The sequence below is a fragment of the Fistularia commersonii genome, chromosome 19, assembly GCF_037954325.1.
Source record: "Fistularia commersonii isolate RoL2024-O1a breed Wild chromosome 19, RoL_Fcom_v1.0, whole genome shotgun sequence".
Taxonomy (NCBI): Eukaryota; Metazoa; Chordata; class Actinopteri; order Syngnathiformes; family Fistulariidae; genus Fistularia; species Fistularia commersonii.
The window spans coordinates 17,196,651-17,222,860 of record NC_141302.1 but is presented as its reverse complement, the minus strand read 5'-3'; the positions used below and the strand labels follow the sequence as shown (position 1 = coordinate 17,222,860).

Here is a 26,210-nt window from a genome sequence, read left to right as displayed (position 1 = left end):
GTTCATTGGATAGTATAGGTCATGCATATGCTAAGTTGTCCAGGATGATATACTGGGGTGGGCAGGTTTCTGACCATTGGAATCTAAGATCATGGAGGGCACAATTCCTGTTTGAGGACAAAGATCATTTTAAGGACACAGGTCAGTTTAAGGACAAAAGCCATTTGTGCTCAGACATGTCTGGCTAACTTCATGTGAGTAGTTGAAATAACATAGTTATAAATATAGAAGAGAAAACTCTAACAGCACCCTTGGGTTAAAATATAGGTTATAAATTGCGATTTTTAAAGCTTTTTGATTTGCACATTCTAGTATGAGACAGACTGCAAAAAAGCAATTTATTCCTATTAGTCCTCCCAGGCAATGTTCCCCTTAAGAAGCCCAGAGTCCCTTCTGGCTCACGCCAGATCTACAATTTTTTACACTACAATGGCTCAAGGGCTTCTCACAGGCACTGGAGTAAGCTGTCCCACCAAAACCGCAATGCGTTCTGCACTGCTTGGCTTCGGATACAAATTTAGCATGGTGTGGCGGACACTACAGGTGGTGCCTCTCACCCTACAGGACTGTAAGTCAGGGCCATGGTTTACATCCCGGATGTTACTGGTCTGAGGTGTTCCTTGGTCAATCTGGTTAAGCTGTTAAAAAATCATGTTTGAACTCACCTTTGTCTCCATTATCTTTCCGCATCCTGCCACAATGATAAAATATCAGAAATCTCAAATCTCAGAACGTCAGTGGTGGAAACCTGTTGCTGCTTTAGGGAGTGCTGCATCACCATGGAGCTATGCGGTTAATAAGCATGATGATAAGTATGGGGCAGAGGGGACATGGTGCCATAAGCAGGGACAAGCATGGACGCCATCGTTATGGTGTTGAGCAGTCAAAAATGTCCTGTGACTTTCGGGGAATTTCACAGAAATAGCGCTTATTGTCACCGATGTTCAAGACGTCTTTGAAAACTGTCCAGCAGTTCAACGGAAGTCTAAGCAGTATGAAAATACAACACATTATTTCTCACATTGACATTGCTACTCATTTATTGATCATTTCTGATAACACTAGCTGTTGTTGTCCAATCATCTGGAAGCTCCCCCTGACCACCCAGAGCCTTTCTCAACTCTTCCCTGAAAACCATTAAACACTCTTCCCTTTTCAGCTTCCACCACTTTGTCCCTAACCCTAACCCTACTCTGCCTATGTCCTCTTGATCTGCCTTGTCACCAGAGTCAAACCAGCATCCTATGCTGTTTGGCTACACACCAACCTACAACTACTTTGCAGTCACTGATCTCTTTCAGGTTACCTCGTCTGTACAAGATGTAGTCTACCTGCGTGCTCCATCCTCCGCTCTTACAAGTTACCCTATGTTCCTGTTATTTCTGGAAAAAGGTGTTCACTACAGCCATTTCCATCCTTTTTGCAAAATCTACCACCATCTGTCCCTCTGCATTCCTATCCTGTATACCAAATCAGCCCATCACTTCTTCATCCCCTCTATTGCCTTCACCAACATGTCCATTGAAGTCTGCACCAATTACCACTCTCTCATTTCTGGGAATATTCTGCATCACTTCATCTAACTCATTCCAGAACTTCTCCTTCTCTTCTAATTCCCATCCCACCTGCGGGGCATAGCCACTAACAACACTGAGCTTCACACCTTCAATTTCAAGTTTCAGACCCATAAGTCTATCTGACATTCTTTTCACCTCCAGAACGTTCCTAACAAACTCCTCCAAGATCACTCCTACTCCATTTCTCTTCTTGTCAGTACCATAATAGTACAACGTAAAGCCTGCTCCTAAGCTTCTAGCCTTACTACCTTTCCACCTGGTCTCCTGACACACAGTATATCCACTTTCCTTCTCTGCATCATGTTGATCAACTCTCTACCTTTTTGTCATAGTCCCGATATTCAAAGTCCCTACTCTCAGTCCCAGGCTCTTTCCTTTCCTCCTCTCTCTCTGCTTCCGAACACGCACTCCTCCTCTTCTTTTTCTTTGACCCACAGTAGCCAAATTTCCACTGGTACCCTGTGGGTCACATATGTCAAAGTCAAGGCCCGCGGGCCGTATTCAGCCCGTGAGCAATCTCTGGCCCCTGGGACGAAATTGAATTATTATTAGAACCGGCCCGCAGGCTGCAGCCGCCTGCTGGTGTTTTGGCCGTACCAATACTACATTCCCCACCATGCAACGGTACCACACGAACTCACTGCAGCGCAGCTAGCGGCCTTAGGTTTCATTCTTCATTAGCAGTCAGAGCAGATGTCAAATTTCAGCTACCTCCTCCCCAAAATGGCTAGACGAAAGGTGGACGCTGAAAACAGGGGATTTCAAGGCAGGTGGGAGGCAGAGTACATGTAAAAGGCAAGCCTGTGTGTCTTTTATGTGGAAAAGTTTGGCTACAGATGCGGATAGAAAACTTGAGCCACTTCCCAGCTGCCAGACCATGGAAGAGAAGCTCTCTACTGCTGCGTTCCTGAGTGCACAATTTGCCGATATAATCAACATACTTGCAGCCGACTCCCGTCGCCGATTTGCTGACTTTAAGCCCAAAAAAGCAGGTTGCACTGCTCGGCAATCTTTTGCAGTTGACGTGGAAAGCGCACCACCAAACCTACAAATGGAGTTGATTGAGCTCCAGTGCAATGACACACGGAAGGAAAAACATGACAGAGTGGGTGCTGCTGAGTTTGCACGTTTCATCCCCGACATAATGCCCCAGCTGCGCATCCAAGCTGCTTGGACGCTCTCTATGTTTTGCAGCCCATACCTGTGTGAACAACTGTTCTCTTTGATGATGACTACCTTCACTCAATCCTGAGGATTTCCTCATCTCAGAGCCTGACCCCGAACATTGATGAGCTTGTACAAAAGATGAGACACCAACAAGTATCAGGTTCAGCCTCAGGCAAGTGATCATCACATAGCATGGAGACATTGCTACTCATTTATTGATCATTTCTGAAACCAACGGAAACTAACCGCGCTACCGGTTAGTGCTCGTGCTTCACAGCTAGAAGGTCCTGGGTTCGATTCCCGGGCCTGATGCGGCCTTTCTGTGTGGAGTTTGCATGTTCTCACCGTGTCTGCATAGGTTTCCTCTGGGTACTCTGGTTTCCCCTACCACTAAAAACATGTACAATAGGTCAGGATGAATGAGAGTGTGTCTGTGAGTGCAAGTGTGGGACAACGGATGCGAATTAGCCCATGGCTACAATCCTGAGTGATGTGTTTACACGCATGTCTCATGTGTGTTCATTGACGTGCACTGTCCCAACCAAATAAGTAAATTTCCTTCCTTCCTTCCTTGTGCTGCCCAACTCTTTACCTGAGCACAACCAGCCTCGTTGAAGGGACATTATTCTTGTAGCCTTCTATTTCAGAATGCATTCTGAAACAAACGTTGAACACATAACCAACTGTGTGAGCAAGTACACGACAATAAGATATACAACGCATGGTGAATTGTATCTGTAATGTCGATCAGAAAATATATTTACCGGTAATTCACTGCTCAACAAGCTTCCACTAGATGGCAACAATATCTTGCCAATGGTTTTATGATTTTACTAACTTTTTCAATTTTCTAATGTTGTACGGTAATTTTTTGCTGATTTTGTTATATGGTAATGCCTGGTCAAAATTGAAGAAATGTGTTATTAATTTACCAAAGGTACGTTCTTACAGTTCAGATGAAAAAAAAAACACACTTTTCATGTACACAGACTTCCAGTAAGAGTTACAGCTTGTCAGAGTTCCGCTTCCAGCCACAGCTGCGCTCGTCATAGGACACACAACTACTGTCTTTTTACCACCAATGAGTGAGGGCTTAAAAGCCATAGCCTCAGCCTCACTGGTTGTTGGCTCCATAGTTGTGTCACCTGGTCATGTGGTGACAAACTGATCTGTGGCTGCCTGTTGATTAGAGTTTGTAAATGGGTCATGCCTAACTTGGTCTTCTGTCGTTCTGAGTTGGCAGCTCTCTCTGTCTACCTTCCTTCCTTCTGTGCCCTTATCTGTGTTTGTTTCTGGGGGTTGTCATAGTCGTTTTTTTGGTTCCCTTCCCCTAGGCGTCCTCACCCTGCCTAGCCTCCTGGTACTCACCTTGCCTCTTCAAGTTCCTGTTTTTGAGTAAACGTTAATCACCTGCCAGACCCTAAGTAAACTTTTTTTTTTTTTTAAATCTCTCTGGTGTAGTGTTTTGTTGCACTTGTGTCCTGACACACCACCTTCTATTTCAAATTCCTGATTCTAGTCTAAGTTACACCTGCAGTAGGCTGTTTTTTGACTTCCCTTCTCTGAAATGTATCGTAAATGGTCTTGCTAAACTGATGTGAGTCCTAAACCAGACACACCCACAAATGCTTTCTTTGGTTGCCTCAGCTGACAGCTGTGATTTAGAGTTACCCCAGTTTTTCCTCTACTTTGCTTTCAAAGTAAGAGCATGGGCAAGTTTCAGCAGTGTTTTTGATAACTTGATGGTCTTTGCTTTGCCATGTGCTGACAAACCTCAGACTTCTTTCTCACTTACGTATTGTATCACATCTAACAACATCATCTGCGTGTCTACCGTCTCCTCCGCGCTGAAGGCAGCACTGCTCGGTCGGGTTCAGTCAGCTCCTTTACCCGTCGATCTTGCAGTTTTATGCTGTCTGACCGGACGGCTCGGTCGTCGTCACGGAGATCTGGAGCGGTGAACGTCGGGGGGCGCCCTCTGCTCCACGGTTGACCACCCTCGACTCTGGTTCTGCAACTCCTGTTCTAGAGGAGCCTCCTGTGGAAGCATATAATCATCATTCAGATGAAATCGCATGAGCAGAATGTCTGCTTATAGGCTTCCACACCCCCGGCACTCCACTGCTCGATTGTGGGCGACGCCGCAGTTTATTTTGAAATCCTACTATTTCCCTTTGCATCGCGCACATCTATGTGAGCTTGATGCGCCTGCCGTCCTGCAGACCTCAGCTACACGCAGTCCACAGACCGGCCGGAACGCGACGGGCACTGTCAGTTTGAACACCATGAAGCATGTACTCCTTTCTGTCTTTGTCGCCTGGTTCTTCGTATCAGGTAGTCACTGCCATTTTTTCCCATTCAAGTTTTAACGTTTTTTACTTTTGAGATAAAACAGGGGATTTTCTGGAAAGACGCTTTAAAAGACGTGCAGTATCCAGCAACAATTAATGCGACACTTAAACCTTGTTGCAAACGTGTAGTTCTGCATCGGGAAATTAAACACTGCCTTGTTAAGGGAAGAGATGTTTCCGCTCTCTTTGGATATCGAGATACACATTCTCATCGCAGATGAGGTCATATTTTATAACAACTTTTTACTTGAGCGATTGATCCGTTTCATGTTTTCTCTGCTAATCGATATTGGGTTTGTAAATGTCAAAACGTTGTCATAGTTTCTTAGACTTAAAGCTATCCTCATTCAACTTCATCAAAAAGTATTCAAGTATGATTGACTATTGAAAAGAAACTTTCTAAAAATTGACCACCGTTGTAATGTCATGGGGAATGCAAGGATTAATTTTGAAGTTAGTTGTCTTTAATTTCCAGCAACCACAAAACAACTCATGTTTCTTTTCAAGAGCTGCAAAATGAAAAAGATGTTCTACCACTTTTCACATCGCTGTCAGTGGAAGTCTGACTTATATGTTAAACATGTATTAAATCATATGAGACTTAATGGCTGTTTATCATATATAGTTACATTTACTATGATTGTGCATTTCTGTCGTAAAGTTCATCTCTAAGATTTACCCATCTAAAGTTACTTTAGGCATCCATTTTTTTGTTTTTGCACCATGTTACAGATGGTAGCTAAAGACAAGTATGACTACCTGTCAGTTTCTCTGACAAATGCAAGGGTTGTAGCTTTGTTCCGCCAGCAAAGTACAGGAACTTGCTGCTAATTGCTTACTTTGTTTTCAATAATTCCAGGAGGATTGGTAATCGGCATGGTGTGTCATCGTATGGAATGTGTGAAACAAAATTTAGTCCAGCTGTTCAAGCACAACAAACTTCCAATATCTCAAACTAGTCAACCAAAAAAAAACAACCTTGTATCACACAGATATTGCATTATTTAGGAGGGGGTAATCTAGTTGTTATTGGAGACCAGAGCTCACCTGGTGGGTACAAACATAGTGTTATGTGCAATAGACAACTGTTTATTCACATGGCCAACGTAATTTAAGAATAATTGTCTCCATTGTTGCCAGCTATTCTTGGACTTGTTGGACCAAAGTAACCAATTACATTACATTGCAGTCATTTTGCAGATGGTTTTATCCAAAGCAACTTTGGATTACTTTAATTAGCATTTTGTGTGATTTCTGGAAATTGACATACATTAATCTTTGTTTCTCTGTTGTGTTACTCAAGGACTATCAGTGGATGAAAAGAAGACCACCATTTTTGCAAATGTCTTCTTTGTAGATGTGGTTAGTCCTGAAAATGAAATTAATAACTTAAAGCCGACGCCAACCACAAACAGCACCGTCCCCACCACGAACAGCACCACCACTATGAAGAGCACCCAAGGTCCCCAACCTACTCCACCTACCAACTTGACAGCAGGAAACTACAGCCTGATGAAAGACAAAGTTATTTGCCTAAGGGCTAACATGGCTCTGCAGATCAGAATGGTGACACCAAAGGTACATTCCAGCAGTAACAATACATAACAAATAGCAACAACAATTGTATAGATATCAGTAACAAGAGGCTTGCAAGCAGAGGGAGATCAGAGTTTTACCATGTTCAGACCTGGCATTAGTGGTGTTTCAAGCACTAGTAAAGTTCATTGTACAAACATGATCTAACCCCCAATTCCAGGAAGCATTGTACAATTCTGGAATGAACTAGATCCCATAGCAGCAGTGCTGTATTGGCTGTGAACAAGCTTTATACTGCTGTATTGCTGACAATGGTAAAGCAATGTGAATGGAAGGTGAGCATACAGAAGTGTTGAAGTGCATTGCCCTCCTGAAATTTTTCACTCCTCTTTGGTAGGCATGAAAATGCCAATTAGTATCGATTGACATGGACCAAAGGGAACAAATAATACTCCATGTATGAAAAACGCCCGTGAGGTCTTAAGCCAAACATTAATTTTGGTTTAAGCAAACTCATTCACTAAGATTGAATGTCATATGACCACAATCTAAAGGAAGTCAAATTTGGACTAAGCAATAAGAAAGGGGAATTTCCCAAACGTTTCCCTAAGATTGCATTTCCTGTCGGCCAAGAGGTCTGAAGAGAAACAGAAAACAGATCTGACTATGAGTGGCCAATGATATGTTTAACACATATTCATAAACTCTCTGTCTTCTCATCAACAAAGACTTTGAGTCTTGACGAATGATCAGAACAGTTTAAAACTAACATTAAAGGGATTGTTATTGTATTCTCTTTCTTTTTTTCTAGTTTTTCATCACTTAGCAAACGTTATTACTTTAGATTGCCAGTAACTTTGTCTTGCAATTATAATAAAAAAATGGCCATTTTGTACTCTCATCTTGGATAAGATCAGTCTTTTAAACAACCATTTGTTAGTAACACAGCAGGAAAGTCACCTGTGACTGGGTTTTAACAGAACTACTATGATTTTGTTTTGTTTGTTTTTAACAAAACTTTCCTTGGGACTAAGTGTTTGGTTGAAAGAAAGAAAAATGTTTGCAGCAGATGGCTGGAAAGAAAAACGTTTTTTGACTTTAGCATAGACAGAGTTCTGCTCTCTTTAAGAGTCTTTAACAGGAACAATCCCAGGGCTGATTTTCACTCAATTTGAGTTCAACAACCCGAGTTGCATGGCTTTTCTTCAAAATCTTGACCTTAGGTTGAAGAAAATCAATTTAGTTTTGGAGTAATGTTTGAATATAGGTGCAGTATTTAAATGTGCCCTGCCAAAGGTTTGTCCTCTCCAACTAAACAGCTCTATAAAGGACTAGTAAAACATTGTCTTGAAGAATTTCATTCAAAACTGTTGGAGACACTGTGCACAAGATTATACAATAAAAATTAAAATTCAAAGCGGGGAAAAACTTACATTAGTGCTGCTTGAGGTCTGTTTCTTCCTATCATTTTCATCAGTCTTTTTTACCAGATCTCCTATAGGTGTAAAGCTTATTGCATTTTAAAAGAAACTAAGGCCTTGTGTCTCCTGTGCAAGCAAAATAAAAAGTTGTTGTTTCTTAATTTGCAATGTAGGGATCTATGGATTTCACTTTTAAAAGACTTTCAGATTGGTGTGAAAAAGTGGACCTACATGGGGTTTAGGTGTATTTTTTAGGTTAGTACTGCTAGTTGTCAGTGCTCTCATGATGAACTTTCAGGTGGATCAACAATTCGTTATCCACACTGCTTATCCTGCACTCAGGGTTGCCAGGGGTCAACCAGGAGGTTGTAGGGGGATGCCTTGATAAAACCCTTACCCACAGCTTTTAACAATACTGCATCCAAATGGGAAGAGGGAGAGTTAGCTTTTTTATGGTTTAGTAATGTGAATGTTGTGAGTTTCATGGCAGTGGTTGGTAAAATGCATTTCATTTTTGTGCAGGAAACAAGCCATGATTTTTGTATTAAAGTGTTTTTTTGTGTTTGTTTTCTTGCCGGAGGAAAATAATGCCTCTCAGCCTTTGTCTTCAGGATTGTTTTTGTTCAGTGTTGTCGTTCAGTCACCTGTTTTTTCTCTTGTCGTCTTTCAGGCCAACGGGACCTTCATTGTCCAGCCCAAATATACCTCAGCAACAGGATTTTGTGAGACAACCACTGCAAACCTCACACTTGGCTTCAAAGAAGGATATATCACCTTCATGTTCACCAAGGTAGAGTGGATGTCTTTGATTGGTTAGAGATACGGGATTGTGCATGTTTAGATTAATAGTGGGTCTTTGCACATGTTTGCATGCCTGTTGTAATTCTCTTTCAGTACTATGCCCGCAATACAGCAGTCCTCACATTGGTACATTTGTTGTTTCAAAGACGGAAGTACTTGACAAGCCAGTTTTCACCGCATGTGACACACTACTCGTGATAGAGCTCATGTTGCAAGTGTCACACCCAAGTGAATCACAGTTTTGTGCAAAAAATATTGATTGATAGGAACACCTACTGCGATTTCTACCCAAATGCAGCATAACATTTCCTAGCAGCCAAAGGCAATGTCATCCAAACAGCTTAATTCCCCGTTCCAGATACTCTAACTCTGAATGGAGTTTGGAATGGTATGCTCAAAATCAAAGCAGTTTCACAACAGACATTTTTTTAGCCAAGAAAGTTGCAGAATTAAAGTTATCAAAAAGTTACATCTCTTTTTGAAATACATTTTCACATTCAACCACAACATCAGATATAAAGGAGAATGTACTAAAAGGGATTTGGATGCTTGACTTTTAGTAAAACCTCTGTGCTACTGTCTCTATTCTTCAGACTACTGCGGAAAACCTTGCCTTTGTCAATGCTCTGTCTTTCAACGTCTCCTACAACATTAGAAAAGGAGGTAAGTGTGAAATGACACCCATCTCCACAATTTGCTGACATTTACTGACATTTTAGCCATGAGGTTAGCAACATTATTTTTGTGTCAAACAGTGTATAACCATTTCAAATATGGAGTTAGTTTTCTGCAAATGTGTTACGTCTGACTACTCAAATAAAAGAACTCTATCAAAATGCAATAAAGATCATTTGATGTATGTGAAAACGCTGTTTAGTTGAAAAATGTATTTATTGGACTCCAAAGCAAAACAAAACAAAGATAAAAGATATCAGCAAGAAACCTTTTTAAGTCAGTTGAAGAAAAATAAATCGAGATCGTCAAGCTTGATAACCTTATTTTAAATTGATTTAACATAAAGAGTATACATACATGCAACTTAGTTAAGCAAATATGAATTAAAAAAAATCATTTGATGTAAAATTGTGTTTTTGACTAATTCTAATATTTTACATAATTTTGACAGTGGCTTCATATCCTGAAGTGCTATGAACAGTTGGCCAGCCACAGTCAGCAACGGGGTTAAAAGCAGCCAAGGCTCACTAATTCAAGTGGTGAGAAGGGTAGCTCATGTTGGCTGCCCCAGGAGAAGTCCCTTAGAGCAGGGGTGTCAAACTCATTTCTCATGGCGGGCCACATACGGCCATGGTAGATGTCAAGTGGGCCGGACCGTTAAAATAATGGCATACTCAGCAATAAATAACCAAAATATCATGTCTTTCCTCTGTTTTAGTGTAAAGAAGTACAAGAACATTAGGAAAATCTTGGAATTTCATGAACAATCCCTTTACAAAACATTGCATGAAACACCTCATATTTCCTTCGACAAAAGTGAAATTTACTTTTATCATTCACATGTATGCATTGCAATCATGTGATCATGCGATCCCACTGATCGTACAAAGGCACAAAACTTTTAACAAGTAATTGGTATTGAAAAATACAGTAATGCACTTTAAGATTAAATGAGACTTATAAAGAAAGGGATTTTTAAACCATTTGCACATGTGTATATAAAATCTGAATTGAATCCCTGCCTAAACCCAACAAACTAAAAGAGTGCTATTAAATGTGTTAGGAAGAAAGTGTTCACATGTCCTGTAAATGTGTAAACTTCATCCATAAAACATGCATACACATACAATACATACTGAAAATGCATGGAGTTGCATGAAAATTGAATTCCACCATACTCGTTTGTAGTGAAGCTGGTGACTAACATTAAATTGTACTTTTTCGCTAGCAATTAGCTAGCTGGCTGGCATTTACCGCTGCATCGCTGATTTCTCAGCTATGGGTGAAAGTGGCCCGCTGTTTCCTCAGACCCGCCAGCAATTCGTTGATCTTATCTCTTCTCAGTTGTCTTTGCAAGCTGTCATATTTTTCGCTGTGATGAGTCTCGTAGTCGCGCCGTATATCATATTCTTTAAATACCGAAACTTGGTGCAAACATGCCAAGCACGAAGGTTTCCCATGCGTCTCCGTAAATAAATAGGATGTAGTCTGTTTTTCTTTGAAAATTCTACACTCTTTAACTACTTTTCTCTATTTTGATAACGACATTTTGGCTAATGAGGGCGTAGCAGGGAGGTGGAGAACAGGGTAGAAAAAACATCATAACAAGCAGCAGGTGGTGCATTGATAACGTCTGCTGATTGGTCCGTCTCAGTGATGCAGATTGCCGTCTATGCTGACCAAAATAGTGCGCGCGCTAGCGGAAAATTCTTGAATTGCATTTAATTAAAAAAAAACAAAACTTGTCTTTTATGCATTTTTTCACTTTCAAAATTATTCTGCGGGCCTGATCAAACCCCTTTGCGGGCCGGTTCCGGCCCGCGGGCCGTATGTTTGACACCCCTGCCTTAGAAGCTCAACTTACTGAATGCTATGAAAGCTATGTCATTATGCATAACTGGAAGTATTCTAACCAGTTTTATGTTTTTGGAATTGTTTTGCATGGAAACCTTGGCCCTGCCATCAGTGTAGATGTCACAGTGACACGTACCACATTTGCATCCCTTCATTAAAACACAATTCTCTGGCAGGGGGCATTCATTTGGCCTCCATATCCCCCAAATCTCAATCCTATCTATCATCAGTAGGACATTGTAGACAAAGAAGTCTGACCCATCAAGGATCCACCTCCAAAAGTAAATGACTGAAATGATCTGCTACTATCAGGCACTGATGATCGGTAATACTGAACTTAGTGTGAGGGCTGTTTTGGCAGAAAAGGGGGATGCACATAATATCCGGCACACTGTCATTACGTTTCATCTGAAGAAACACAAGTTAATTCAATAGACCCAAGAGACTGGCACAGTGAAATTTATTAATGTACACCATCATGTGTTGTATTGCTGCAGATAGCCGTCAGTTGACTGGCAACAACAAGACGCTGCATCTTTTTGCTGCAAAAGTCGGACACGCATACTCCTGCAAGGAAGAATCTCTGTACATGGGGTCGGGACTTTATCTCGATATCAGCCAGGACCGGATGCAGGCCTTCAATCTAACCAAGAGTCAAGAATTTGGAATTTGTAAGTGTTGTTTTTTTACCAAGGAGTTTCTTAAAATGTTTAAGAAATGACATCAAAAAATACAGTATCAGAGTAACAAGAGAGAGTGGCAAGACAAGTAACCTTGAAAAACTAAAGAAGTCAAAAAGAATTTAGCAAGATATTGAGCAAGTAGTCATGAAAATTTTAGTAGTAATTTTGGTATTACTTCAAAGTTTGCAAGAAACGAGCCACACATTATCTAAAACTAAATGCTAAGTGCTAAATGCAAACAAAGTTCATGTAAAAAGACTGTTTATGGAACTCTTCAGGAGGACAAAAGTTTACAATAGACTTTTGTCTATTGACTAATGGTGGAGTAACCCGTCATTCAGACAGTAAAAAATGAAAAGTAAGGAGGGAGAGACTGATCTATACAGGTTGGCAAAACAGAAAGCTAAAGATGGAAAGCATGTACAACAGGCCCGGGTGATTAACGATAGAAAGGGAAATGTATTGACAGATGCTAGAAGAGTGATGGGAAGATGGAAAGAGTACTTTGAAGAGCTGTTGAATGTGGAAAATGAAAGAGAGGCAAGGGTAGAAGACATGACCATTTTAGACCACAAAGTAGCAGAGATTAGTAAAAGTGAAGTGAGGAAGGCATTTAAGAGGATGAAGAGTGGAAAAGCAGTCGGCCCTGATGATATACCTGTGGAGGTGTACGTAGTGTCTAAGAGAGGCAACGGTAGATTTTCGGACTTGATTATTCAACAGGATCTTAGAGAGTGAGAAGATGCCTGAAGAATGGAGACAAAGTGTGATGGTGCCCATTTTTAAGAATAAGGGGGATGTGCAGAAATATGGCAACTATAGGGGGATAGAGTTGATGAGCCATTCAATGAAGTTATGGGAAAGAGTAGTAGAAACTACACAGAGCAGAAGTCACCATTTGTGAACAGCAGTATGGCTTCATGGCTAGAGAGAGAGTACTACAGATGCAGTATTTGCTTTAAAAATGCTAATAGAGAAAAACAGAGAAGGCCAGAGGGTGCTGCATTGTGTTTTTGTAGACCTAGAAAAAGCATGACAGGGTGCCAAGAGAGGAGCTTTGGTATTGTATGAGGAAATCTGGAGTGGCAGAGAAGTATGTTACACTGGTGCAGGACATTTATGCTAGCTGTGAGACAGTGGTGCGGTGTGCGATAGGGGTAAGAGAGAAGTTCAAGGTGGAGGTTGGAATGCATCAGGGATCAGCTCTGAGCCCCTTCTTGTTTGCAGCGGTGATGGACAGAATGACTGATTTAGGTTAGACGGGAATCTTCATGGACCATGATGTTTTCAGATGACTTTGTGATCTGTAGTGAGAGCAGAAAACGGTAAAAGGAAAATCTAGAGAGGTGGAGGTATCCGCTGGAAAGTAGAGGAATGAAGGTTAGTCGCAGCAAGACAGAGTATATGTGTGTGAATGAGAGGAACTCGGGTGGAACGGGGAGGCTACAGGGAGTGAAGATCAGGAAGTTGGAGGATTTCAGGTACTTGGGGTCAACAGTCCAGTGCAACAGAGAGTGTGGAAAAGAGGTGAAGAGATAGGTTCAAGCAGGTTGGAATGGGTGGAGAAAAGTGTCTTGGGTACTTTGCGATGGAAGACTATCGGCCAGAATGAAAGGAAAGGTAAGACAGTGGTGAGACCAGCGATGCAGTATGGCCTAGAAACAGTAGGACGAAAATGATGAAAAGACAGCAGACAGAGCAACAGGTTGCAGAGATGAAGATGTTGAGGTTCTCTTTCGGAGTGACTTGGATGGATAGGATCAGGAATGAGTCTACCAGAGGAACAACACATGTTAGATGTTTTGGAGAGAAGGTCAGAGAAGCCAGACTGAGATGCTTCAGACATGTACAGAGGAGGGATAGAGAATATATTGGTAGACGGATGCTGGAATTGGAGCTGTCAGGCAAGAGGTCTCGAGGAAGACCAAAGAGAAGATTTATGGATGTAGTAAGAGAGGATATGAAGGTAGTTGGCGTGAGAGAGGAGGATACAGAGAATAGGGTTATGTGGAGAAGGTTGATTCGGTGTGGCAACCACTGAAGGGAGAAGCCGAAAGGTATGGAAGTTTAAAAAATTAATGACTTAAGGGTAGCAATCCCCCAAAATTTACCGACATTATCTTTAGATTGAAATTACACTTTCCAAAATAAAAATAAAAGTATAATTAAGCTGCAGAGAAAGGACCTCAATTGGGCTTCAAAATGACCACCGAGGGGTAAAAGCAGAGGGGGGCACATCTGGGATGCCAGATGTCACCGCTGAGCCCTTTTGAGGTGTCGTGGCCCTCTTAATTAACCTGCAATGAAGGAGGGTGCCCACCTGAAGCCCCCCATGAAGCTTTTACCCCTCAAACCCTCACCAAGTGCTGATTTAAGCGATTGTACTACCTAGATGTATAAGCTCAACATTCCCGTTATTGTACAGGTGTAGCAGTTGACCCTTTATTTATTGTTATTACAGTAGTGGCATGTTTTTTTTTTGCAAATTGTGCCATTATTTTTTTATACTGTAAGCCCGCTCTATTGCTTGGTTTACTCACTTTGGTAAAATAAATCTGTTTGCACATTTCCAGCTGAAGTTTGCAGTGCTGACCAGCCACATTATGGTGTGGCCATTGGGGTGGGCGTGGCTCTCCTGGTGTTGATCGTAGTGGTATTCATTGTCTACCTGGTGGCTCGACAACGGAGAACTGGCGGTTACCAGATGCTGTGAGCTCCAGTACACCAGGCTAGATTCATTCACACTTTAGTTAAACCACTGCTTCTCTCTCCCCTTTTTCACCCGGATCAACTTAGTTTCAACTGCAGGTTCCATATAGACACTGCATAGTCCTTCGTCTTTACATGGTTTCATCACAATCAATGCATATATAGCATTTTTTTTTTCAAATCTGCATGGATTTTTTAAATAATTTTACATGTCCTATGTCTATATAAAAGCTCAAAATTAGTCTTTTACTTGAAACTTAAAGAGCTGGTTCAAAATCAAGAGTGAGATGAAGTACCGGTATGTGAAATGAATAGGGACAGCTGGGATTCAGCTGGGAGAGCAAGCAGCTCTCCAAGAGGAAGATTTGCAGTTCCATCCCAAGTCCCCCCATCTGCATGCCAAGGTGTCCTTGGGCAACAAGGTATAAAAGCGCCATTTACAAACCATTTACCATAAAAAGAAAGGTTGATGCTAAAAAAAGGTGTGAAAAAAATACCAAATCATCAAATATGAAACTGACAATACATTTCCTCTTACTTCCGAGATTCTTGTACATCAGGGATGTCAAACTAATTTTAAGATCAGTGGCCACAGGGAGGAAAATCTATTCTCCAGTGGGTTGGGCTGCTAAATTATGACATATTAACTACTATTAATGCACTGTACCTATTCTTCCATTCACCCCTTAAACCTGGTATCTTATCGTTTTGTGAACCGGATTAAATCCGTTTGTTGGCCTGATCCAGCCTTGAGTTTATACAGCCCTGTTATACATTTTAGCACTGGAAAAAATGAAGATTTTCAAACAAGTTTTTAAATTTCGTGTTTGATTCAAACTTGAATAAGTACATTAAGGGAGTGCTGCATTGCAACTGCTGAATGGAATAACAAAAAGGGTGGGGAGACAAATGAAAAGAAATCTGACAATGTGAAATGCAAAAATAGTGAAAACATTTTCTTACAGACCTCTCTTTTTCGAGTGCAATGCAAAACTAATATACAAGTTCCCCTTTGTATTTTTATTGTTTTTTGGCGCTCTAAAGAGTCCATATTTACTAAAGGTTTTTATTTTGAAATATTACCTTATCATTTGAACAGTTTTCAATAAATGACGCCATTCAAAATGATTAAAATAATTTGAGCCGCTTTTTCTTTTAGAAAAATGCAAAATTTGAGTATTAACCGGCAATTAAGATTAGAATTTGTTCTGAAATATAGCTTTATTGTTATTTTTTGAGTGATAAATTGTAGACTCCATACATCAAGGTTTTTTTTAAGGCTGTGAAAAACAACTTAATTTACTGCTTATTAAGCCAAATGCCAGTTTCTGTTATGCCAATATCCACTGTAACCTTTTTAAGCAAAGGTTGGTCTATTTGTGACCAGAATTGAATGATATCCTCTGTATAGTATTTGATGATGATGGAACATTAAAAAAGGAATGAGTCCAATGGAGACTTTGGCTTTTACAGATGAACCAACCAAGGAACCAACAAGACAGCTGTACAAATGCTTCATTCTGAATTGTTCCTTACCTGTTCACATATGGAGTGTTTGCTTTTTTTGCCTCTTTATTTGAGCATTTGTCTTTTTTTATCTGTTAAACTAATGTTTTAAAGTCAGTGACGTGTGATATGAATGAATGATGTATCAATTACCGGTAACTTTTATTTTTTTAATCAGCTAAAGGAGAAGAAAAGGGAAGTTAGAGTGTGATTTTTATCTGAACTCCAGCTGTTCAGCTGTTTCTTTGTGATCCTGACATAGCAATGCTTTGAATTATTGATGAGACATACCATCCTTAGCAGTCAAGCCAGTCCTGACTTTAAATGTTAGTCATGACTCACGAGTTCCCCTCTATCTCGCTCGCCATATCTTCGATGCTCAACCTGAAACACTTGTGAAATAATGAAAAAGTGTCCCTCAAAACACCCAAACATGTTCTCACAGAATTAATCTTTGAACTATCAAATGTTTGTATTTAATAAGATTTATTGGTCTTTTTTGGCTTAAAATAAACGGGAAAGATGTGTTCACTTTCAGGTCTGTTTTGGTTTGTTTTGCCATTTTACATTTCCTGAGCCTTTGAAGTGAGCTTGATTTTAGTAGTGATTTTGGAAAATGGCTGATTAATTTGCAGCAACAGTATGTGCCAATAAACAAAAACTCAGCTTGAAAAAAGGGACAAAAATGTAGTTTGAGATATATAGCAGTGATATACCATGATTAATCATTAATGGGTACTCATCATGAATTCCCTTGAGTCAGATAAGTGTTGGTATTAACAAAAATGTGAAGAATTTTTCATAAAATGTATGACCTTCTTCTTCTTCTTCTTCTTTCGGCTTTTCCCTTCAGGGGTTGCCACAGCGACTCAACTTTCTCCATCTAACCCTATTCTCTGTATCCTCCTCTCTCACACCAACTACCTTCATATCCTCTCTCACTACGTCCATAAATCTTCTCTTTGGTCTTCCTCGAGACCTCTTGCCTGGCAAATCCAATTCCAGCTCCCTCTGACCTTCTCTGTACTTTTCTATTAGCATTCTCAACGCAAATACTGCATCTGTAGTACTCTTCCTAGGCATGAAGCCATACTTCTGTTCACAGATGCTGACTTCTGCTTTCAGTCTCGTTTCCACTACTCTTTCCCATAACTTCATTGTATGGCTCATCAACTTTATCCCTCTATAGTTGCCACAATTCTGCACGTTCCCTTTATTCTTAAAAATAGGCACCGTCACACTTTGTCTCCATTCTTCAGGCATCTTCTCACTCTCTAAGATCCTGTTGAATAATCTAGTCAGAAAATCTAACGCTGCCTCTCCTTGACACTTCCACACCTCCACATGTATATATCATCAGGACCAACTGCTTTTCCACTCTTCATCCTCTTCAATGCCTTCCTTACTTCACTTTTACTAATCTGTGCTACTTTGTGGTCTACAATAGTCACCTCTTCTACCCTTGCCTCTCGTTCATTTTCCACATTCATCAGCTCCTCAAAGTACTCTTTCCATCTTCCCATCACTCTTCTAGCATCTGTCAATACATTTCCCTCTCTGTCCTTAATCATCCGGACCTGTTGTACATCCTTTCCATCTTTATCTCTCTGTTTCCCCAACCTGTATAGATCATTCTCACCCTCCTTACTATCCAACCGAGCATACAAGTCTCCATAAGCCCTTTGTTTTGCCTTTGCTACCTCTATCTTTACCTTTCGCCGCATCTCCCTGAACTCCTGTCTGTTCTCCTCAGTCCTCTCAGTATCCCACTTCTTCTTCGCTAACCGCTTTCTCTGTATACACTCCTGCACTTCCTCATTCCACCACCAAGTCTCCTTATCTACTTTTCTTCTAGATGACACACCAAGTACTCTTCTACCTGTCTCCCTGATAACACTAGCTGTTGTTCTCCAATCATCTGGAAGCTCACCCTGACCACCCAGACCCTTTCTCAACTCCTCCCTGAAAACCATGCAACACTCCTCCCTTTTCAGCTTCCACCATTTTGTCCTCTGCTCTGCCTTTGTCCTCTTCATCTTCCTTGTCACCAGAGTCATCCTACAAACCACCATCCTATGCTGTCTGGCTACACTCTCAACTACAACTACTTTGCAGTCACTGATCTCTTTCAGGTTACCTCGTCTATACAAGATGTAGTCTACCTGCGTGCTCCTACCTCCGCTCTTATAAGTTACCCTATCTTCCTGTTTTCTTGAAAAATGTATTCACTACAGCCATTTCCATCCTTTTTGCAAAATCTACCACCATCTGTCCCTCTGCATTCATATCCTGGATACCAAATCTGCCCATCACTTCTTCATACCCTCTATTGCCCTCACCAACATGTCCATTGAAGTCTGCAGCAATTATCACTCTCTCATTTCTGGGAATATTCTGCATCACTTCATCTAACTCATTCCAGAAATTCTCCTTCTCTTCAGATTCACATCCCACTTGTGGGGCATAGCCACTAACAACATTGAGCATCACACCTTCAATTTCCAATTTCAGACTCATAAGTCTATCTGACATTCTCTTCACCTCTAGGACGTTCCTTACGAACTCCTCCATAAAGATAACTCCTACTCCATTTCTGTTCTTGTCAGTACCATAATAGTACAACTTAAAGCCTGCTCCTAAGCTTCTAGCCTTAGTACCTTTCCACCTGGTCTCCTCGACACACAGTACATCCACCTTCCTTCTCTGCATCATGTCCACCAACTCTCTACCTGTTCCTCTCACAGTCCCAATATTCAAAGTCCCTACTCTCAGTCCCAGGCTCTTTCCTCCTCTCTCTCTGCTTCCGAACACGCACTCCTCTTCTTCTTGTTCTTGTTCTTCGACCCACAGTAGCCCAATTTCCATTAGTACCCTGTAGGTTATCAGTACCAATGGCGGTCGTTGTTAACCCAGTCCGCGACCGATCCGGTATGGTATAGTTTTGGTTGACTCGCATGTTTGGTTTTGGCAAAAGTTTTACGCCGGATGCCCTTCCTGACGCAACCTTCTGTATTTATCCGGGCTTGGGACCGGCACAGGGAGACACTGCTTCGTGTCCCCCCAAGGCAGGCTTGGAGAGACATAGGCCAGTGCCGCCCTGTGGCTGCATTATAAAATGTATGACGTTGCTTCAAGATATTCAACCCTTGCAAGACAAAATACACAGACCAAAAAAATTATATTCTCAGATTGATAATGGTTTAGATTTATTGCAGTTAAATATTAAATATATAGAAAGCAGGTTTACCATTGAGTAAAAGACTTGAGATGGATGTTTGAGTTGGATTCCAGATCATGAAGCAGCTGGAGAATATTTGTTGAAAGTGTCAGACAGCTTAGCTCATCAGAAAAACCACAATGCTGTTTGAAAAAAGGTCACGTAGCACCTGACACATTGATACATCTCAGTCAAAAACTGGAGAAGAGTTATTTTTTCTAATTTATTATGTATTTTTTTCAGAACGCAAGCAGGTTTTACATGTATTATTTGTGTAAATTCTGAGAAACATATTATACTTACTGTAGAGGTACTAAAACTGGATTTTTTTTTCATGCATAACTTTTAGGTACTATAATCCACAAACAATGTTGTCCGGACATAACAATAAAAATCTATGTCATTGCATTTGTTTTGAATCAATTTAAAATCCTAGCTTCATATTAAAGATACAATTCCCCTCTGTTCCCGTCTTGCTCGTTTGTACGGAAAAAGCACTTACTATTGTGAAGAACAGGATTATACATTGTGTGTCTTGAATATGCCTCACGGACTCATTCACACTGGAAAAGCAAGTACATTTTTATCTTTAATTGATTCTGTTGAAACAAGAACAATCAAGTATCTACACATATGACAACTAAAACTAAAGTTTCCTTTTAGATGATAGGCGTAGGGCTCTTGTTCACAGGTGTGATTCCACTTTTTTTACCACAGGGAGTTACAGCGCAAGAGGAAGCGAAAGTAAACTTAACTAACCCTAACCTCAACCCGCAGTGATGGCGCGTGATCATGGTCTATTCAGTGTTTCCATTTTTTTTCTGTTTTTGATTATATTAACTCAGTGCATATTTAAGCATTATCACAAAACAGACCTGTTCCATACATACTAATTCTTTGTCATTTGGCTGCTCCCTTCAGGGGTTGCTGGGATGAATTTCCTCCTCCATCTAACACTATTCTCTATTCTCCTCTCTCACATCAATTAACTTCACATTCTCTTTCACTATATCCATAAATCTTCCCTTTGGTCTTCTTCTAGGTTCTCCTCCCTGGCAGTTCCAATCTCAGCATCCTTTTACCCTGTAGGTCCCATATGTCAAACTGAAGGACTGTGGGCCAAATTTGGCCTGCAGGATAATATTTAATTACTACTAGAGCTGGCCTGCCATTATGTTGCAAGCACCATTAATATTACATTTCCCACAAGGCACTACGAGTGCTGTGGTGTATCATTCGAGCTGGGCTTGCTGAGTCACCTGTTGTCAACTGTCAGCTACCCCTCTTCCCCAAAAATGGCTTAACAAAATGTGGACTTTCAAAAGAGTGTACTGGTGGGCAAGCGAGTATGGGCCAGGAATTTTTTAGGAAAATCTGCTTTTCGCAGCTCATTCCCAATGCGTCAATCGCCTACGGAATGTTGAAGGTTTCCTTTCGCGTTACATACCAACAAATTAGGAACCTCTTTCAGCATTTTTTGATGGACCCGGGGCGTCATGTCTACATCTTCACGCCGTATTTCTCTCTAAACCTAATGAAAATAAAAGCTGAGTTAGGCAAAAAAAATTAGACACTTCTCCGGGTTTAACAAAAACTAACGAAAATGCATTGGTATGTGAAGCAGAGGGAAGCATCACTATTTGTCAAGCAGTCAACACATTAGGATGAGGATGCGTTGCTTATAGAACCATAAGAAATAAATGCAACAGATTTTTCTTGTATTTATTGTTGTTGCTTATAGGCAAGATCGTATAAGCTTTGTCAGTTCAAGGTTCTAGCTTAGATCAGAGAGCAGAAAACTGAGTTGCAATATGTTTCCTTTTTCAATTTTATCTTGCTACCACAAGGCATGTTGGATTTTTTCTTTAAAGGAATTTTGGCAGAGGAAAAAAATGTTCATCAGAAATTACCTTGGAAAGGCTGTAAATAGAGCCATAAGAAATTGTTGTAATTCATTTTTCATTTATTTAAGGTTTAATGTTGTTTTAATAATTTAAAAGCTTTGTTAGTTTCAGGGTCATAATGTGCAACAAGTTCATTTTAATAGGTTTTTTAATAAACATTGAACCACTCCGGCCCTCAACTTGTACCAATTTTTAAATTTTGGCCTAATGTGAATTTGAGTTTGACATCCCTGTTGTAGATTATCGGCAACAATGGCGGCCATTGTTTCCTTTCAGTCCAGCTGATACTTAAATCACATCTGAATCCTGGCACTTTTCTCCAGCCATTCCTGACTGCTTGATCCCGCTTCTACAGCACACCTCTTCTTCACACTCTCTGTTCCTCTGGACTGTTAATCCTAAATACTTAAAGTCTTCAACCGTCTTCATCTCCACTCCCTGAAGCCTCATGGTTCCACTTGGGTTCCTCATTCACACGCATGTCTTGTTTCAGGTAACTGTCACTCCTCTCTTTTCCCGGCCATACCTCCACCTTTCCTATTCTCTCGCTTCAGATCACAGTGTCATCGGCAAGCATTGTCCATGAAGATTCCTGTCTAACCCTATCTCTCAAACAAGAAGGGGCTCAGAGTTGATCCCTGATGTTGCCCAATTTCTATCTTAAACTTCTCCTGTCATGCCTAGAGCACACCTCGCCACAGTGTCACAGTTTGTATAGATGTCCTGCACCAGGCTATCATACTTCTCCAAAATGCTACTCTAAACTTCCTCATACAGTACCAAAGTTCCTCTCCAAGCACCCCGTCATATGCTTTTTCTAGATCTATAAAAGCGCAGTTCAACTCCCTCTGACCTTCTCTGCTTTAAAGCAGAGAAGTACAAATACTGCATCAGTCGTAGTTTTGAGGCGTGAAACCACACTGCTGCTCACAAATGCTGACTTCAGCTCAAAGTCTATTTTTCACTACTCTTTCCCATAACTTCATAACTTTAGTATATACACAACTATATAACTTTACATAACATTTCATGGTGGTGAGGGAAAGTATAACCAGTAGATAGTAGAACCTGAGAAGATCCTGTGACCTATTCCGTCTCAGGATCAAGGTCAATATTGTAGAAGCACAGCCGGGTCAGCAGAACAGCTCAAAACCTTTATTCCTCTAAAGTTATAGCAATTCTGCACATCTCCCTTTTTTTAATCACACTTCTTCTCCATTCCTCAGGCATATTCTCACTCCCTAAGATCCTGTTGGAAAATGTAACCAGCAACCTCTACTGCTGCCTCCCTTGGACACTTCCATACCTCCACAAGTTTATTATCTGGACCAGCTGTCCTTCCACTCTTTATCCTCATCAATCTTTCCACCCTTTACCTTTACTATCCTCTGCTCCCTCGGAGTTCACAATTGTCACCTCTTCTACCCTTCACTCCTTATCTCCTTTCCTTCCAGACGACACACCAAGTCCCGCTACCTGTCTCCCTGATCAGCTGTAGTAGTCCAGTTATTTTGAAGCTCCCCACCCTCTGACCTTCAAGAGCCTTTCTCAACTCTTCCCTGAATACCATAAAATACTCCTCCTTTTTCAGCTTCCACCACTTCCTTCCAGAACATTCCTTACAAACTCCTTCAAGATAACTCCTTCTCTTCCTGTCACTACCAGGATAGTACATTTAAATCCGCTCCTGAGCTTCCAGCCTTTACTCCTGGTCTCCTGCACACACACAGTACAGTATATCCACCTTCCTTCTCTACATCATGTCAACCAACTCTCTAGCTTTTCATCGTCCCAATATTCAAAGTCCCCATCCCCAATCCCAGACTCTTACCTTTCCACTTCTCTCTCTGGTTATGCGCCTTCCTCCTCTCCTTCATCCCACAGAAGCCCAATTCCACTGTTACCCTGTGGGTTATCAGCACCAATGGTGGTTGTGGTTAACCCAGCCCTCCATAATTAAAGTCCATTAAAGTCTAATGAAAGTTGAACCTTGACTTAAGAGTGCTCCAACTTGGCGTGTCTGCAGCCTCAGCCTCCCCTGTTGCAGCCTGTTTCATATATACCATATTTTCCGCACTATAAGGCGTACCTAAAAGCCATTGATTTTCTCAAAAACCAACAGTGCACCTTGTAATCCGATGCGCCTTAATTATGGATCAATATTGGTTACCTGTGGCTACCTTAGTCAGGGGGCGTCACCGAAGTAGCAGCAGTAATAACAGTAATGGGGAATTGCAGTCCCACACCACTTGTGTGTATAAAGATCCCAAAAGGGCACCTTTCAAGAGACATGCTAACAACGCAGAGTTCAAACTCAAGGCGATCAGTCACACAGTAGAACACGGGAATAGAGCATCAGCAAGAGAATTCAACATTAATGAATCAGTGGAACGGAAGTGGAGGAAGCAACAAGATGACCTGCGCCGAGTAAAGAAGACTAAACAGAGTTTCCGAGGACACAAAGCAAGATGTCCACAGTTGGAGGACAAAGTCGAACATTGGGTTGTCTAACAGAGAGCAGCAAGTAGAAGTATCTCTACAGTCACGTACGGTACCTTATTGTGAATGCACTAACTTGTTTCGGGAGTGAACGAAGTTGTCAGTTAAGTCGGTCAGTCAAACTTCATCAATTGAATACAAACCAACGTTCTGACTGTATTGTTGACATTCCCTTTAGCGCAGCTTTGTCTTTTGGATACATAACGCAACCCCAGCCAGTACAGAAGTATCTATTCTATACGCCTTATAATATAATAATATATAAACAGTTTTAAAACAGGCCATTCATTGAAGGTGCGCCTTATAATCCAATGCGCCTTATAGTGTGGAAAATAAGGTTTGTATATACATATATATATATATCTCTTTGGTCTACCTCAAGACCTCTTGCCTGGCAGCTCCAATTCCAGCATCTGTCTACCAATATATTCTCTATCCCTCCTTTGTACATGTGTGAACCATCTCAGTCTGGCTTCTCTGACCTTCTCTCCAAAACATCGAACATGTGCTGTTCCTCTAATAGACTCATTCCTGATCCTATCCATCCTGGTCACTCCCAAAGCGAACCTCAACATCTTCATCTCTGCAACATCGAGTTCTGCCTTCTATCTTTTGGTCATTGTAACAGTTTCTAGGCCATACAGCATCGCTGGCCTCACCACTGTCTTGTACACCTTTCCTTTTATTCTGGCCCATAGATTTCTATCACATAGTACCCCTGACACTTTTCTCCACCCATACCAGCCTGCTTGAACCTGTCTCTTCACCTCTTTGCCACATTCTCTGCTGCTCTGGACTGTTGACCCCAAGTACCTGAAATCCTTCAGCTTCTTGATCTCCACTCCCTGTAGCCTAACCGTTCCACCCGAGTTCCTCTCATTCACACACATATATTCTGTCTTGCTGCGACTAACTTTCATTCCTCTCCTTTCCAGAGCATACCTCCACCTCTCTAGATTTTCCTCTACCTGTTGTCTACTCTCACTACAGATCACAATGTCATCCGCAAACATCATGGTCCATGGGGATTCCTGTCTAACCTCATCTGTCAACCTGTCCATCACCATTGCAAACAGCATTAAATTGTAATCATGTGAATCATGTAATCATGTGAAAAGAATTGGAGCAATTGGCCTTTAGATTCAGTCCGGTTTGGGTCGAGAAAATGCACAGCATCCAAAATGTGAATGGCATTTCTATAACGTAACGAGGAAGAAAATTTAGTTTCTGTGCATCCACGTGTGTGTGTGTGTATGTGTGTGTGTGTGTATTTCTTTAAATAGCTTTAGTTTTTCACTAGGTTAAAGTCTTGCATTTACTATACTAATCTAGGTCCTGTGCTCTGGGAGACACAATATTCAAATTGTTGCTGTGCCACTTACTGACTCACTCATACACATACTCACAATTAATGACAAACACTTGTCATTTCTGCCAGAAAAAAACAATTGATTTCAGAGTTTTGAAAAACAAATATCAAAGACAAACATATCAATCCATAAGATTATAAAAATGTGTAAATTGTGGTTTTACACATAATTTTTTTCCTGTAATTGGTTTCTTTCAGTTAATTTAATTTGATGAAATTCAAATCATTTTCCCCTTGAACTCCTTTTTAGCTTCTCTAGTTATCTGTTCTACACAGATGATATGAAGATTTAGTGTCAGAACACAATGTTGCCTAACCCCTCTCTTCCTGTTAAACCAGTCTGCATTGCTAGCTAATGCCCTCACTGTCGATTGCTTAACTTTGTACAATAGTGCCATTAGAGCAGGGGTGAGCATTTAATTTTTGCAAAGGGCCATTTGAGAAACCTTAATGGTGTTTTAGGGCCAAACAGACGATAGCTTGAACTTATTTTTGCTCAGGAGTACTTATGCTCCATTGTAAAACGCAGTAAATTATATATTGTGGCAGACACGAAGGGGCGTGGTCTCTCACCCCACGGGACTAACGGTCGGGGCGCGTGGTTAAGCCAGGTATATATTGATGATCCCGGATGTTCAAGTTCTAGTTGTATTTTGTTGGTGTTTCAAATTAAAGAATCAAACTCCTCTACGCCTCCGGCATTATTTCATTGTTGAAACACCACATTGGTGACCCCGAATTGGGCATGTATGACTCAGATGAAGCTTGCGTTGCTACCTCATCTACGGCGCCCCATCCTGCTGAGCCAGACCCGACGATCGTGGCCGTCCAGCTGCTGGAGTTTTGGCAGAGTGCCCCGGCCGCTTGGTTCCAACCTGCAGAGGTGATTTTCCAACTGCGGGGAATTTTGTCAGAGAATGCTAGGTATTTTTTGATTGTCG

The 26,210-nt window shown here is 41.1% G+C and overlaps 1 protein-coding gene across 1 annotated transcript; it reads left to right on the top strand.

The window, feature by feature from the left end:
- Positions 1–4,982: 4,982 nt before the first annotated feature.
- On the top strand, positions 4,983–16,463 carry cd68 (CD68 molecule). The gene is made up of 6 exons (XM_086166197.1): positions 4,983–5,078; positions 6,399–6,673; positions 8,723–8,842; positions 9,447–9,516; positions 11,880–12,053; positions 14,639–16,463. Exons 1-6 carry the CDS (start codon positions 5,030–5,032, stop codon positions 14,776–14,778), a joined length of 828 nt encoding a protein of 275 aa, XP_086022323.1. The 5' UTR covers positions 4,983–5,029; the 3' UTR covers positions 14,779–16,463.
- Positions 16,464–26,210: the final 9,747 nt, after the last annotated feature.